The sequence below is a fragment of the Hippopotamus amphibius genome, chromosome 6 (genome assembly GCF_030028045.1).
Source record: "Hippopotamus amphibius kiboko isolate mHipAmp2 chromosome 6, mHipAmp2.hap2, whole genome shotgun sequence".
Lineage (NCBI taxonomy): Eukaryota > Metazoa > Chordata > Mammalia > Artiodactyla > Hippopotamidae > Hippopotamus > Hippopotamus amphibius.
The window spans coordinates 71,947,550-71,963,808 of record NC_080191.1 but is presented as its reverse complement, the minus strand read 5'-3'; the positions used below and the strand labels follow the sequence as shown (position 1 = coordinate 71,963,808).

Below are 16,259 nucleotides of genomic sequence, written 5' to 3'. Positions count from 1 at the left end.
CAACAAATATATGCTGCTAGGGTAAAGAAAATTTGATATTGTATAACTTTTCCAGTGTTTTCTAGTGCTTTTAGAATGAAGAGCCAAACCCTACCCCTAGGCCATAAAGACAAACGTGGTCGAACCATAGACTCTCGCCCTGGGAGTAGCCCCCTCCCGCACCCCCAGCCTACCCTCACTCTCTGGAGCCAGCCCCACTGGCCTTTTTGCATCCTCAGAGATGGCCTGCCCCTCCCTTCACATAAGGCAGGAGATACTCTTTCAAGTGGCATGGTATACTGTGTTAAGTACTTGTGCTTCAAAGTAATTTTTTAAAAAATCTTGTCTCATTATGCAAGTTTTTGAAATATTCCACTTAATAAGATGCACTGCAATCAAATAGAATTGTAATTTTTGTTTTGTGAATTTTGGGTCTGATGGATTTTTATTTCATGGACCAGATTTATATCGTAGCTACTGTCTACTGGTATAACTAATATAATGGTATAACTAGTCTAAGCTAGTAAAACAGTACTACTTGTGTTGGTATAGTGGTTAAAACAATTCTCTTAACATAAATATCCAACTGTATTAAATTCCATCCCAGGACTGCTTGGAACAAATGTAAGCTATTTGAAAACAAAGAAGACTTCTCAGCCTATTATGGAAATAGAAGAGAAATCTGCTGAAAAGATTCAGTTTCTTAAGAGTAGTGGAACCTCTATCTTAAGTATTGACAGCTTAGAAGCCAATGGTAAGAATCGTGAGAGATGAGTCGACAGGTTAATTACTATGCTTATAATCAGAATTTTTAGAAAAATGAACTTGTAACTATCTTGGAGCCTCCTTTACTGAAGTATGTAGACAGATTTAATATCTTCCTAGAAGGTTTAGAATTATACCTCTGGAGAAGCTTTATAGCCTTATGTATTATTATGAATATAAAGCTATATTTGGTGGGTAAGAGATTAAGTAAAGCATGTTTTAAATTTTTTTGAAGTTTTGCCATGAAATTTCAATAAATACATCATTAAAATTAATTTCTTCAAAATTCTGTCTGTTAATAAAATGTATTTGTGCTTTCCATTTAGAGGTGGTAGTTTCTGAGCTCAATCATAGTGTTCTTGGTTTGGGATTGGACACATTAGAAGAGCAAGAGGAAAAAGAGCAGTTTTTTGCCCGGCTTGAGAAAGGCTTAACATCTTCCATTGATTATTCAAGATTAAATAAAGAATTGGATTCTAATGACTCCACACATTTTAAAGCTTTACATAGGTAATGTAATTACAATATAAACTGATCATTAGATGATTTTTGTGTCTATTTTTGAAAGGCTGGTATATGCATGGACTTAAATGGGTAAACATTATAACAGTCAAAATTTAAATCTTATTTTTAATTCTGTCGTCTGTTCATCACTTCGATCAGGGGTAACGTGTGTGTGTGTAGAATATGATTGATATATACATATAGGCTGGAATACGTTGATTTGTATTTGAGAAGCTCTAGAGATTTGAAATTTCATGCATGAGATACTTTTGAGATGAGTAGCACATTTCCAAATAGACCTAACTATGAAGGTAATTTATTAAGTGATTTTCCACAGATAAGGTAAATAAGAGAGTCCAGGTAGGTGTTATAAACTCGGGGGAAATAGGAGCAAAAAGGGAAGGAGGCACCAGGGAGCAAAGACCAATTTGGTTTGTGTCCTGCCTTTGTGTATGGTTGACCCTGATGATTATTGGGAAACCTCATTTATCCTGGCAATTCTGTTAGTTGACTGAGCTTGTAAGTGCCATAGACCTTTGGCATTCTCAAGACTTTTGTGAAACCTGATATCTTTAATTTCCTCAGTTTCATTTTTCCATTTAACTTTTAAAATTATAAATGGAAGTCAGATTACAATTTTAAGAGTTTAAGAACAACAAACTGTAATTAAATTGTGTCAGGAGCTCATAGCCACTGGTCATTAGAGTGCCTGGTTTCCTCAAGGTGCTTAGTTTCTTATAGACAGTGGACAAAGCGGTGAGTGTTATCAACTGTGTAGGGTCTGAGATTTTTACCCTACTTGCAAGCTAACAAGTCAGCCTGCCAGTTTTATAGATGCTGACAATAGACACAAGATTCCTGAGTCAGAAACAAGAGGACTTTATTTTTCACTGCCAAAGCAGGACCTGAGTGTCACATATATTTGCCTCAGTTTCCCGTTCCTCAAAGGTTCACGGGGTCCATGATGGCTGTCCGCCCATGCAGTGGGTTATTTTACAGGAGTGGGTCACTGAGCTTGGGGAATCTGTTGCTTTTACAGTAGGTGGAAACAAGCCTGCTTTGGGGGCAGAAACATTGCCTCGTCTCTCAGAGTTGCTCACTGCACACAACCCTGAGAAATGACCTAAGAAGGAGGGTGCACGCCTTGCGTTCTTGGCATAGCCAGCAAGAACGTGCAGGGACCCTCAGCCCATGGTAACTCCCTGCCCCAATGGTGACAACACAGATTAAACATACACAGGTTTGCTGGCCACAAGCTGTTGCTCCTCTGCAATATTGCTTAATGTTTCTTGTTCTGCACAATATTCCTAACAGTAGTTATTTCTACTGGAGAACAGCCTAGTCAGTGCAGTATTGCATTGAGTATGCAGTGGTGTTTGCTGCTACTGTTATTAGAATTTATAGTTTCTTGAATCTACTGATGATCTCACTAAAGACACAGTTGGGGGACTGAAAAAGGCAGAACTGATTCTTTGGTTTGAAGGAAGGCAGTATGTGAACTAATATATCCAGTATACTTAGAACTAGCTCCATTGTCACCTTGCTGAGTGTTTACTGGTTTAAGACTCATTCATTCAGCTTCCATTTCAGGATGATGTTGCTTATTAGCATGTAAACGCTCACTCTGGTAGTTTTTTTCTGGCCTCCGCGTAGACATTACTGGTTCTTAGAGCTTGTGGTTAGTTCCTAACCTTTAGTGCGGAAAGGGTCTTTGGGCCCTGAGACATGTAAATGCACATATTTATGTATAAAATTGTGTATGTTTGTTTATAAAGTTATGAAATGTGGCAGTTTTTCCCTTTGTATTACTTTGGCGGCTACAGTTAGTCTTAAATTCCTTATTTTCAAAACATTTCCCTCATAGCTTCCAAATTTTTAGCTTTTGCTGGAACAAGAGTACTTGAAAAGAAATATGTAATATTAGAGATTTTTAAAAAATATATGCAAAGGATTGTATAGAAATATATTACTTACATGTAATACTAAATTAAGTAAATATTTTTACAGTTATCAAGCTAACGTGGAACTAACTGAAGATAAACACGAGAATGAATCAAAACATGAAGAACTGGCAGGTGATCTCATTTGTTTTAAAATTTGCACTATTTGAAATGATAATACAGCTTTTAATAAAGACATTGATAAGAGAAAAATAAAAGGAAAATCATATCTTGGAAAGAGCTTGAACAGGTAGAGTGAGTTGCCTGTGTCACAGTTGAGCTACTAAGAAATTGTTTTAAGTGCAGGACTGCTTCGTTTGTTGGAAGTGATAGTGGACCCACTGGAAAGACAGAGAGGATTTTTGTGCTAGGACCAGGGGAATGTGTGCAGCCAGGACAAATACCTCCAACACATGGGTAGGGAAGTATGTCTTTCTCCATCTCTTGACTTTTAATGTGTCTGTGTTTTTATATTTTAAATGGTTTTCTTGTGGTAGCATTTGCTTTTATATCCAGTCTGACAATCTGAGACTTTTAATTGAAATGTTTCTGCCCTTTGCAAAAATATATTCATTGGTGTGGGTATTTACTGTTTTGCCATTTTTTTTTAATCTTTCCATCTTTTTGTTGTTATTGCTTTTGTGCTACATTTTATTGGATTGGGTATTTGTAGCATTCCATCTTAACCCTTCTTTTGGCTTGTTGTACTTCTTTGCTGTATTTTTTTCTTAGTTGCCCTGTGATTCACCATATGCATTTCTGTCTTATCAGAGTCTACTTTCAAATAACATTATACCACTTTATATGAGTCTTAAAAACAGTAAACTCCCCCCAAAACTTTTTGCTATTTTTGGCATACATTTTCCTTCTATATATCTTAAAAACCCCACAATGCAGCAGTCTATTATTATTATCATCATTATTATTATTGCTTTAACAGTCTATCATTTTTTAAAAATTTTTAAGGAAGATAAAAAATTTATACTTATGTAAGAATTTATATTTATCCATGTATTTACTGTTCCCAATGACTTGTATTCCTTTGCATAGATTTGAGGTTTTTTTTTGCTTTTTATTTTGAAATGAATTTTTAAAATTTATTTTAAACTTAAGATATAATTGACATATAACATTAATTTCAGGTATATAACATAATGATTCATTATCTATACATTATGAAATGATCACCATAATAAGTCTAGTTAACGTCTGTCACCTTACATAATTACAAAAAAATTATTTTTTCTTATGATGAGAACTTTTTTTTTTTTTACTTATTTATTTGTTATTTTTTGGGGGGTACACCAAGTTCAATCATCTGTTTTTATACACATATCCCCATATTCCCTCCCTTCCTTGACTCCCCCCCCTCGAGTCCCCCCCCACCCTCCCCGCCCCAGTCCTCTAAGGCATCTTCCATCCTCGAGTTGGACTCCCTTTGTTATATGATGAGAACTTTTAAGATCTATTCTCTTAGCAACTTTCAAATAGTTGCTATCTAGTATTATGTTGAGTTTCTATCTAGTATTATTTTTCTTCTGCATGCAAAACCTCTGTAAGTTTTCTTGTAGTGTAGGTTTACTGGGAATAAATTCTATCGGGTTTTGTTTATCTGAAAGTATATTTTGCCTTTGTTTTTGAAGAACACTTTTACTTGATATAAAATTATATGTAGTTTTTATTTCTTTGAGCACTTTAATGATTTCATTCTATTGTCCTCTGACATTATTTCTGATGAGAAGTCAGTGGTAATTCCTGTTATTGTGACTTTGTATATATATTGTCTTTTTTCCCTTGTTTTCAGAATTTTCTCTTTAGGCCAGTTTTGTGGCAGAATGATCTTGGTGTGCTTTTCTTGTTCTTGATCCTGTTTGGAGCTGGTTGACCATCAGTTGATTTGTGAATTTATAGTTTCCATCAAAATCAAAAAATGTTTTTTGCCATTAATTCCTCAGATATCATTTCTGCCACCCCTTTTACAAGTATATTAGAAAGTATGTTAGAAAGTTAAATTTTGTCCCACAGGTCACTAAGACTATTTCATTTTTTGAAGCTTTATTTCCCTCTCTCCTTCAGTTTTTATTGTGATGTCTTCAACTTCAGTGATCTTTTTTCTTCTTTTCTTTAATCTTTTTGTTAATTCATTGAATGATTTTTTTTTCTTTATTACTCTAGAAGTTTCTTTTGGATTTTTTTCTTCATTTCTTTAGTATGTTTCCTCTCGTTCTTTGTTTTCAAGTCCACAACATTGAGCATATTCTGCTGATGCCCCTATTTGTTCATTTTGGGTCTCTTTCTGTTGACTGCTGCTTCTAGTTTTGGTCACTTTTTCGTTTGTGTAATTCTTCTAATTTTTTAATTGAGCGTTGAATATATTATAGATTTTTACATTGTAGAGTGTCTGGATTTTTTGTTCTTTTAAAGAGTATTGAACTTTGTTCTGGCAGGTAGCTTGATCCTTTCAAGGCTTTTCTTGGTTAGGGGACATCTAGAGGAGCCTTACTTGCTGTAGCAGAATTTGACATGACTACTAAGGCATAGCCCTCTTGAGATTTCCACTGAGTGCTCCTGCTGAACAACGAAGATTTTTTTCCACTTAAGCTGGTTAGCGCTTCAGAGTCTCCTTACCCTGTGCAACCTCTGGAAATTGTCCAGCCTGCAGCTTCCCAGCTACTCTTTGCTCACGCTGCACATAAATGCCTCAGTATTCAGGAAAGACTCCAGGGGACTGCATGTAGATTTCTAGGACTCTGTTTCTACATAGGTACCTCCTCTCTTTATCACTGCCCTGCAGCTTCTAATCACCTTGTCTTTTCTGTGCTCTTATCTCTGTTTCCTTAACACAGTGAGACTGTCCTGATTTCCCCCTCCCTGCTCAGCACTCCAGAATGTATGTACCCACCTGTTTATCTTTCTTAGGAATCATATTTTTGTGCTGCCAGCTGTCCAGTGTCTGAAAACAATTGTTTCATATGTTTTGTCCCTTTTACTCATTGTTTACAAAGTCTTTGAAATCCAACGTGGTAGAGGAGAAAGTCCTCTAGATTCCATCATACTTAAATTAAAATTCGCAGACAAATTTTCCAACAGAGAATGAAAAATGTCTCCAAAATGTATCTTTTAGATTTTTTACATTGAGTATTGTTTACTTATTTTCTATTTATGCAAATAATATTTTCAAAGTTACAAGGGTATGGAATATAATAGTAGAAATATGTAACATTGAATGTGTAACATCTTCCTGTCAAAAAGAGCAGAACAATAAAAATTAATATTGTTTTCCAAACTGTGAAAGAGCTGGATATTATTATCTGATAGTTCTCATATGAGAACCACCTTCTCAATTGGGTTTTATTCTTTCATTTTTATATAAACTTAATTTCCCTTGGCATTTCTTTCAGAAATTGCTGATGTGCTGTTTTCCTTCCTTTTATTTCTTGTCTTGTCTGTCTCAGTTCTCTGTGTGACTACCAATGGCATTTCCTTCTTGCTTCAAACCTAGTTTAATCATGACAAATTTGTGAGGAGGGGGTTGGATTTTTATATGTTGGACAGTAGTACTTGCCTGCAGACTATTCAGTTACTAAGTGCAACTAACAAAATGTAGTTTTGAAAAATGCACATTAGATTAGCACTTTTCTTAATTAGAAATAATATTTGACTTTATTAACTTTCAGTGCAGATTAAGTGCAACACCAAGTTAAAGTAATACTAACAAAGATAATTATTATGCTGAAGATAATAGCTAACACTAGTATATAGTGCATATTATATAACATTTGAACTCTTAATCTTCACAGCAACCTTCTGAAATAAATACTATTATCATCCCCACTTTACAGATGGGAAGAATGAGACACAGAGGGTTTGTGACCTGCTCTTTGTTCTGCAGATGAAAGTAGTAGAACCAGGAGTTGAACCCAAGTCTTCTGGCTCCCAGTCATGCTCTAAGCACAATGCCACACTACCTAAACTGTTTCTTATACTGCTTCTTTACGGTGACACAAACACTACATCCCCTTCCATTGATTTCAGATAGTTCCCAAATCCCAAGTAGTTGTATAAGTTCATTGTCATACCCTCCCATATCACCTCTCTCCTTGCTTATCATCCTTACTTGAGACTAATCACTGAGGTCCTTAAAATGCAGTGTTTCCACTAGAATATTAGAATTTTAATCATCTGATATTGCTCCTAGCACCTAGAATTTGTCTAATATAAATAATTTCTAGGTAACTGTTTTGTGAATTTAATTATGTCTACTGACATAGAAAATGCCAGGCAGTGTTCTTTCTCATATAGAAGAGAAACAAAGGTGAGCTTCTTAGCCTCAGAATATAGATATTGACCTAGTTAACCAGCTAACCTAGCTTACCTACCTAAATCATGATATACATGCTGTTCCACCCTTGTATTCCTTATGAACTAACGAGGTGTTTCTGTAAGTAGATCTCACTGGAAGCATCTCTGTTTAACTCTTTCATTTTCAGACTTCCACTGTTAATCACACTCCAGTTATCCCCTCCATTCTAAGAGAAGACCGAAGGACAGCCATTCCAGAAGCCGACTTTCTCATACCTTGTGCAGTCTTTCTCCAATCAGGCCATCCTGTCTCTGAATGTGATCTAATTTTTGAAGTACAAATAAGATAATGAAAGATCAGTTCCACTCTGAAAAGGCCATTCCTGCTCTACAGCCCACAAACCTCAGTCAGTCCTTTGACTGAAGGGCTAGAAACAACAAATTAAAAATTGATGAAGAGATCCTGGCCAAACAGTCCCTGCCCACCTTTGCCATAAGTAGCCTGATGACATCATATTAACATGGACACACCTTTCCCTTCTGCTGCAAAGCCACTGAGATATAATGTGGGACTTTAGCTGAGACATGCCTGGGATTGGAAAACAGTGGAGGTCATATAAGGCTGGTATTTACCTGAGGGGAGGGGTCAGAGATAGACCTTTCATAAGTACTGCCTAAGGGTTGCTGTAGACATACCTATGAAGACCAAAAACAACTTAAAAAAATAAACAAAATCCAGCCTTTTATTTAAGAGTGTCAGGATTTCACAAAAGTGCTGCCTTTTATAAGTGAGCAATTTGAGATTTCTGTCTAAAAATCTAGTAATTGACGTTTGTTTTAAAGATATAAAATCTTTTGAACAGGTCTAGAAATTTTTAGTTGGTTAATAATACAAAATGTTAAAACTATAAAACTGATAACTGTTTGAAAGTATAAAAAAAATCACCTGTTTTATGAATTGAATTCTCATTAAGTCTTTGCCCCAAAAAAGTATGTTCTTAAAGGTATCTTTATGTTAACGTTTAAATAAATTATTCTTAAGCAGATCTCTTTTGGAAATCAACAATCTTTTCCTGGAATTTGACTTTTTTGACAGTATGATCCTTGTATTTTTTAAAACTGTGTTCTTCAGAAAATTATAGTGATGATTTTGAAGATGAAGAGGATATTGATGCACCTTTGACTCCTAAAGAAGAGACTAATTCCAAAGAAAATTCCAAATCAGAAAAAATAAATGTACCCAAACAGGTATGTATCATTTATATGTGTGACAATTTGGAAATTTCTTTCATAACCTTAGCTGACTATTGCTGTATAAAGAGCTCAAAATACAGAGTTCTTTATAGTCTTGCTCGTTGTTGTAAAGTTATAGGTCTCTTAATACTCAGACATTTTCTTAACTCAGGATGTCAGTTTAAATCTTAATGAAATACATCGCAGTTGATGATTTTCTGAAAGATTTCTTTTGGCAAGTTTCTTTAAGCTTTAGAAATTGAAAACTTTGTTGAAATCTCAAATCTAATTGTTAAACAGGTATATTAAACTATACTTTTCTCTGGTCCTTGTGAAATGCAGTGTATATCCACCTCAGTATTTATGCTAATAGTGACATTGCTGTGTGAAACTTACTGGGCTAAGATTATAAATTAAATTATTCCATTCACATTCAGTGTTGTTGTACTCTAATTCTCTTGTTTCTCAGTTCTTGCCAAAAACTAGCTACAAAGACTGACTAAGGGTACTACTCCATATTGCCTGCCAGACAGAGCTTAACCTTGAAGCTACCTAATAGTAACCAGTAGGACAGTTACTATTTGTTATATTGGTTTTGATCTGCATGCAGTCTCTTTTGCAGCTGTGTGTTAAGACTAGATGTTTTGAACATATATGAAACCGTGGATACCCTAAACAAAAGCAAGGATTACTTTCTGGGTATTAGGATTTTAATTTTTAATTTACCTAATATTTTGTCCTTGGATATCATTATGTCACTCAGTTTGTGGGAGAAAAGAATATGACCCTAGAAATACATGAATATTAATGTGATCTGATGATTATGCTTAGAAATTTAATGGGATTCATACTTAGTATATGGCAATTACAATATTTTGTATTATAGTAATTTATACAGGAAAAATAAATAGAACAGTAGAGGGCACAATAGTTTGCTATATTAAGAAAATGTAGCCTGTATAAAAATGTGTCCACCTAAATGTGGAAGCCTAGTAGACAACCATCTGGGTAAGGGTCAAAATAGGAAGGAATGAAAGCTCTGCTTTTATGGGTGGATCCTACACACTGCCTATCCAAGTAGAGAATATGGGTGACACAATTAGAAAACTTACTCCAAGGGAACCTATAATTTTGACAAATTTTCGCTATCTTGCCATTTGATGGCCTGCCTTTTTGAAGACTTTTGTCTCAAAATGTAGATGAAGAATGAGTACAAGTTATATTTGATCATTAATTTTGAACAATAAGAAAAAATGACTGGTGATATTATAATAGCAGGAATATTATGTGAACTAGCCATTTTATCTTGGAGTTCAAAAAATAGAATTTCTGAGGAAGGTAGATGAGCAAATGGCATCAAGATACTTTAAACAAGGCTGCTAAAGGCCTGAATTAATTGCTGGTAATCAACAGAGTTCTGAAGAGACTTCTAGAAGTTCTCTCACAGCTACATTCTCTAGTCTTATAGAATTGTTGGTGAATGAGCGTGATGAAAGATACCTAGATAGGATATTTCTTGATCTTTTCACAATGGAGTAAAGCACTGGCTTTCAAATTTTGTTATTCTTTGCGTCGCATTTATTTCATACAACTTCAGTTTCAAGTCATATAATTATTTTCTTTTTTTTAATTTAGGAAGAAGAGAAAACTGGCATGCTGGCTAATGGTAAATATGTATTTTCATACATTTTTGTTGGCAAAAAATTGGTCTGTTCAGAATTATATCTAAATAATTCTGAATAAATTACTCTGTTTTTAAATATTTTCTGATGAATTAAAGTTTACAGATTTTCTCCATAATATGTTCCTTATGCCTACCTTAAATTTTTCTGTTCTATTTAAGAATATTTATTTTTTAAAAGCCCAGGATGCCTTTATGGGTAAATTCTACCAAACATTCAAAGATTAATTGATATCAGTCCTCATTAAACACTTCCAAAAAATAGAAGAGGGAATTTTTCCAAACTCACTCTATAAGGCCAATATCACCTTGACACCAAAACCAGACAAATATTCCTCAAGAAAAGCAAGAGCAATTCTATTTACAATGACATAGAATAGAATACAGTACTTAGGAATGTATTTTATCAAGGAGGTACATTATACTTAAAATTGTGAAACATTGAGGAAAGAAGTTGAAGAACAGACAAATAAATGGAAAGATATTCTGTGCTCATAGATTGGAAGAATTAGTACTGTTAAAATGTCCATACTACCCAAAGTGATCTACAGATTCAGTGAAATCCCTGTCAAATTCCAATGATGTTTTTCACAGAAAAAGAAAAATAGTCCTAAATTATCAGTGGAACCATAAAAGACCTCACATAGCCAAAGCAAGCTTTAAAAGAGCAAAGCATGGAGACATCACACTTCCTGATTTCAAAATGTATTACAAAGCTATAGTAACTGAAACAGTATGGTACTGGCATAAAAACAGACATATAAAACCAATGAAACAGAATAGTCCAGAAATAAACCCATGCATCTGTGGTCACCTGATCTTCAACAAGGGTGCCAAGAATATACAATGAATAAAGATAGTCTCTTCAGTACATCATGTTCAGGAAACTAGGCATCCACATGCAGAAAAATGAAATTGGACCCTTATTTCACACCACATACAAAAATCAACTCAAAATGGATCAAAGACTTAAATATAAGACCAGAAAATGTAAAAGTACAAGAAGAAAACATAGGGAAAAAGAGTCTTGATGTTGCACTGGGCAGTAATTTCTTGGATATGAACCCAAAGCACAGACAACAAAAGCAAAAATAGATAAATGGGATTGTATTAAACTAAACACGCTTCTGAATAGGAAGGGAAACAACAGAGAGGAAAGGCAGTCTATAAAGTGGGACAAAATATTTGTAAACCATATATCTGGTAAAGGGTTAATATCCAAAATATACAAGAAACTCATGCAACTCAGTAACAACAATAACAACAAAAATTAAAAGCAAGCAGAGGAGGGCTTCCCTGGTGGCACAGTGGTTAAGAATCCACCTGCCAATGCAGGGGACATGGGTTCAAGCTCTGGTCCAGGAAGATTCCATGTGCCACAGAGCAACTAAGCCCGTCCACCACAACTACTGAGCCTGCTCTCTAGAGCCCACGAGTCACAACTATTGAGCCCACATGTCACAACTAGTGAAGCCTAAGCGCCTAGAGCCCGTGCTTCACAACAAGAGAAGCTACTGCAATGAGAAGCCCATGCACCACAACAAAGAGTAGACCCTGCTCACTGCAACTAGAGAAAGCCCGTGTGCAGCAACAAAGACCCAACTCAGCCAATCAATCAATTAATTAATTAATTAAAAAAAAAAGCAAGCAGAGAACCCAAATAGACATTTCTGAGAAGAAGATATACAAATGGGCAAATAGGTGTATGAAAAGATACTAAAGTTCATTAATCATTAGGGAAATGCAGATCAAAACCACAATGAGCTATCACCTCACAGCTGTTAGAATGACTTTATCAGAAAGGGAAAAAATAAGTTTTGGCGAGGATGTAGAGAAAAGGGAACTCTCTTACACTATTGGCAGAGATGTAAATTGGTACAGCCTTTATGGAAAATAGTATAGAGGTTCGTGAGAAAAAAAAAGTGGAACTATTTTATTATTCAGAATCCCACTTCTGGGTGTATATCTGAAAGAAATATCTGTACGCCCATGTGTATTGCAGCATTATTCACAATAGCCAAGATATGGATACAACCTAGATGTCCATCAACAGATGAATGGATAAAGAAAACGTAGTACATATAATGTGTAATATTGTATTATTATATTGTGTTATTATATTGTTATTATTGTAATATTATATATATGTGTAATATTCAGCTTTAAAAAAAGAAGGAAATCCTGCCATTCGCAACAACATGGATGAATGTGAAGGACATTACATTAAGTGAAGTAAGCCAGAAGAAAAAAAGACACATACTGTATATTCTCACTTATACATGGAATCCAAAAATGTCAATATCCTAGAAACAGAGTAGAATGATGGTTACCAGGGACTGGAGTTGGGGGATGTGGGAAGGTGTTGTTAAGGGGTACAGAGTTTCAGTTATGCAACATAAATAAGTTACGGAGATCTAATGCACAGCAGTGTGGCTATAGTTAGTGTTCTATACTACTTGAAACTTGCTGAGAGGAGAGATCGTAAGTGTTTTCACCACATACACAAAAAAGGGTAAATGGATATGTTAATTAGCTTGATTGTGATGATTTCACAATGTATACATTTATCAAATCAACAAGTCGTAGATATCAAATATATATAGTTTTCAGTTGGCAATTATACATCAATAAAATTGGAGAAAAAAGAATTTTTTTTTTGTTATTTTTCTCAGGCCCTTTGCTTTTATGTACAGATATACATTAGAGCTGTATATAAGTATAGATATGTGTTAATGTAAGCCTATTCTCTTGTATGTAAGAAGAAAATCATGCTTGTTTTAGATATATGATTTTTTTTTAAGAACTTTTATTGAGATACAGTTAACAGACAATAAATGGCATATAGTTAGAGTGTACAATTTGGTATCCCAGTCTCCCAATTCATCCCCCCCAACCCTCCCCGCTTTCCCCACTTGGTGTCCATGTGTTTGTTCTCTACACCTGTGTCTCTATTTCTGCCTTGCATTTCCTCTTTCATAGTTGTTAGCATTTGCTTTATGTATTGAGGTGCTCCTATATTGGGTGCATATATATTTATAATTGTTATCTCCTCTTCTTGGATGGATCCCTTCAGCTTTATGTAATGTCCTTTTTTGTCTCTTGTAACGTTTTTTATTCTAAAGTCTATTTTATCTGATATGAGTATTGCTACTCCAGCTTTCTTTTGATGTTCATTTGCATGGAATATCTTTTTCCATCCCCTCACTTTCCATCTGTATGTGTGCCTAGGTCTGAAGTGGGTCTCTTGTAGACAGCATATATATGGGTCTTGTTTTTGTATCCATTCAGCCAGTCTGTGTCTTCTGGTTGATGCATTTAGTCCATTTACATTCAAGGTCATTATTGATATGTGTGTTCCTATTACCATTTTCTTAATTGTTTTGTTTTTGTTTCTGTAGGTCCTTTTTTTCTGTTTCCTGCTTAGAGAAGTTCCTTTAGCATTTGTTGTAGGCTGGTTTGGTGGTGCTGAATTCTCTTAGCTGTTGCTTGTCTGTAAAGCTTTTGATTTCTCTGTCAAATCTGAATGAGATCCTTGCTGGGTAGAGTATTCTTGGTTGTAGGTTCTTCCCTTTCATCACTTGAAATATATCATGCCACTCCCTTCCGGCTTGCAGAGTTTCTGCTGAGAAATCAGCTGTTACCCTTATGGGAGTTCCCTTGTATGTTATTTGTTGTTTTTCCCTTGCTGCTTTTAATAACTTTTCTCTGTCTTTAATTTTTGTCAGTTTGACTACTATGTGTCTTTGTGTGTTTCTCCTTGGGTTTATCCTGCCTGGGACTCTCTGTGCTTCCTGGACTTGGGTAGCTATTTCCTTTCCCATGATAGGGAAGTTTTCAACTATAATCTCTTCCAAGATTTTCTTGGGTCCTTTGTCTCTCTCTTCTCCTTCTGGGACCCCTATAATGCGAATGTTGGTGCATTTAACATTGTCCCAGAGGTGTCTGAGGCTGTCTTCAGTTCTTTTCATTCTTTTTTCCTTATTCTTTTCCACATTAGTGATTATCACCATTCTGTCTTCCAGGTCACTTATTCGTCCTTCTGCCTCAGTTAATCTGCTGTTGATTCCTTCTAGTGTATTTTTCATTTCCGTTATTGTGTTGCGTATCTCTGTTTGTTTGTTCTTTAATTCTTCTAGGTCTTTGGTAAACTTTTCGATCTTTGCATCCAGTCTTTTTTCAAAGTCCTGGATCATCTTCACTATCATTATTCTGAATTCTTTTTCTGGAAGGGTGCCTATCTCCTCTTCATTTAGTTGTTTTTCTGGGGTTTTATCCTGTCCCTTCGTCTGATACAAAGTCCTCTGCTTTTTCATTTTCTCTATCTTTCTGTGGCTGTGGTTTTCAGTTCCACAAGACAAAATACTGCTGATACTGCTTGATACTGCTGTTTGCCCTCTTGTGGAGGAAGCTGTCTAAGAGGCCCATGTGTGCTTCCTGATGGGAGGGACTGATGGTGGGTAGGGCTGGGTGGGTGGAGCTCAGTAAGACTTTAATCAGATTTGGTGGGCAGAGCTCAGTAAAACTTTAATCTGCTTGTCTGCTAATGGGTGGGGCTATGTTCACACCTTGTTGGTTGTTTGGCCTGAGGCTACTTAGCACTGGAGTTTACAGGCTCTTTGGTGGGGCTAATGGTGGACTCTGGGAGGGTTCAAGCCAATGAGCACTTCCCAGAACCCCTGCTGCCAGTGCCCTTGCCTCCTCAGTGAGCCACAGCTGCCCCCCGCCTCTACAGGCAACCCTCCAACACCAGCAGGTAGGTCTGGTTCAGTCTCCTGTGGGGTCACTCCTCCTTCCCCCTGGGTCCTGGTGAGCACACTGTTTTGTGTGCCCTTCAAGAGTGGAGTCTCTGTTTCTCCCAGTCCTGTGGAGGTCCTGCAATCAAATCCTGCTGGCTTTCAAAGTCTGATTCTCTGGGGATTCCTCCTCCCATTGCTGGACTCCCAGGTTGGGAAGCCTGATGTGGGGCTCAGAACCCTCACTTTAGTGGGTGGACTTCTGCAGTATAACTGCTCTCCAGTCTGTAAGTCACCCACCCAGCATTTATGGGATTTGATTTTAACACGATTGCGCCCCTCCTACCATCTCAGTGAGGCTTCTCCTTTGTCCCTGGATGTGGGGTGTCTTCTTTGGTGAGTTCCAGTGTCTTTCTGTCGATGATTATTCAGCATTTAGTTGTAATTCTGGTGCTTTTGCAAGAGGGAGTGAGCACACATCCTCCTACTCCGCCATCTTAATCCTTTCTCTGATTATGTATTCTTTACATATAAACATTTATCTTAGTTTTTATACGGATTGCATATGATTTAAATACTTTATTAATGGAACCATACAAACTTCTTTGTATTCTTAATACTTTTTTCTTTTATGTTATTCCAGTAGTGCTGCTTGATTCATTAGACTCTGTTGCAGAGGTCAACCTTGATGAACAGGATGGAGCAACAACTAAGCCAAAGGCCCTGCCAGATATGACTGGTAATGAAATGACGGAAACAGGTAAGTGACAGATTAGCTGTTCTCTAAAACGTATTTCATAATATTCTCTGACTGACCTCATTTCTAGGGAAATGTATATAATATATAATAATATATATAATTATATCAACAGTAAAATTTTACATTTTTTACTGAAGTATAGTTGATTCACAATGTTGTGTTAGTTTCAGGTGTACAGCAGTGATTCATTTGTGTGTGTGTGTAGATTTATATACCCACATGTTTGTATATATATCTTTTTCAGGTTCTTTTCCATTATAGGTTATTACAAGATATTGAATATAGTTCCCTGTGCTATACAGTAGGTCCTTGTTGTTTATTTTATATATAGTAGTGTGTATGTGTTAATCCCAGACTCCTAA

The 16,259-nt window shown here is 35.9% G+C and overlaps 1 protein-coding gene across 7 annotated transcripts in view; it reads left to right on the top strand.

The window, feature by feature from the left end:
* CEP162 (centrosomal protein 162) overlaps positions 1–16,259 on the top strand; it is a 94,745-nt gene that overhangs the window by 12,012 nt on the left and 66,474 nt on the right. For 5 of the 7 annotated variants that reach the window (XR_009054321.1, XM_057739189.1, XM_057739188.1 and 2 more), the window contains 6 exons: positions 587–733; positions 1,071–1,254; positions 3,256–3,323; positions 8,623–8,738; positions 10,359–10,389; positions 15,781–15,897. Coding sequence is in view for 6 of the 7 variants with exons in the window: in XM_057739189.1 (XP_057595172.1) it covers positions 587–733; positions 1,071–1,254; positions 3,256–3,323; positions 8,623–8,738; positions 10,359–10,389; positions 15,781–15,897 (663 nt within the window). In the remaining variant the exon portion in view is untranslated. The remainder of the gene's footprint in view (positions 1–586; positions 734–1,070; positions 1,255–3,255; positions 3,324–8,622; positions 8,739–10,358; positions 10,390–15,780; positions 15,898–16,259) is intronic. The other 2 variants (XM_057739187.1, XM_057739190.1) reach the window with 2 other exon arrangements.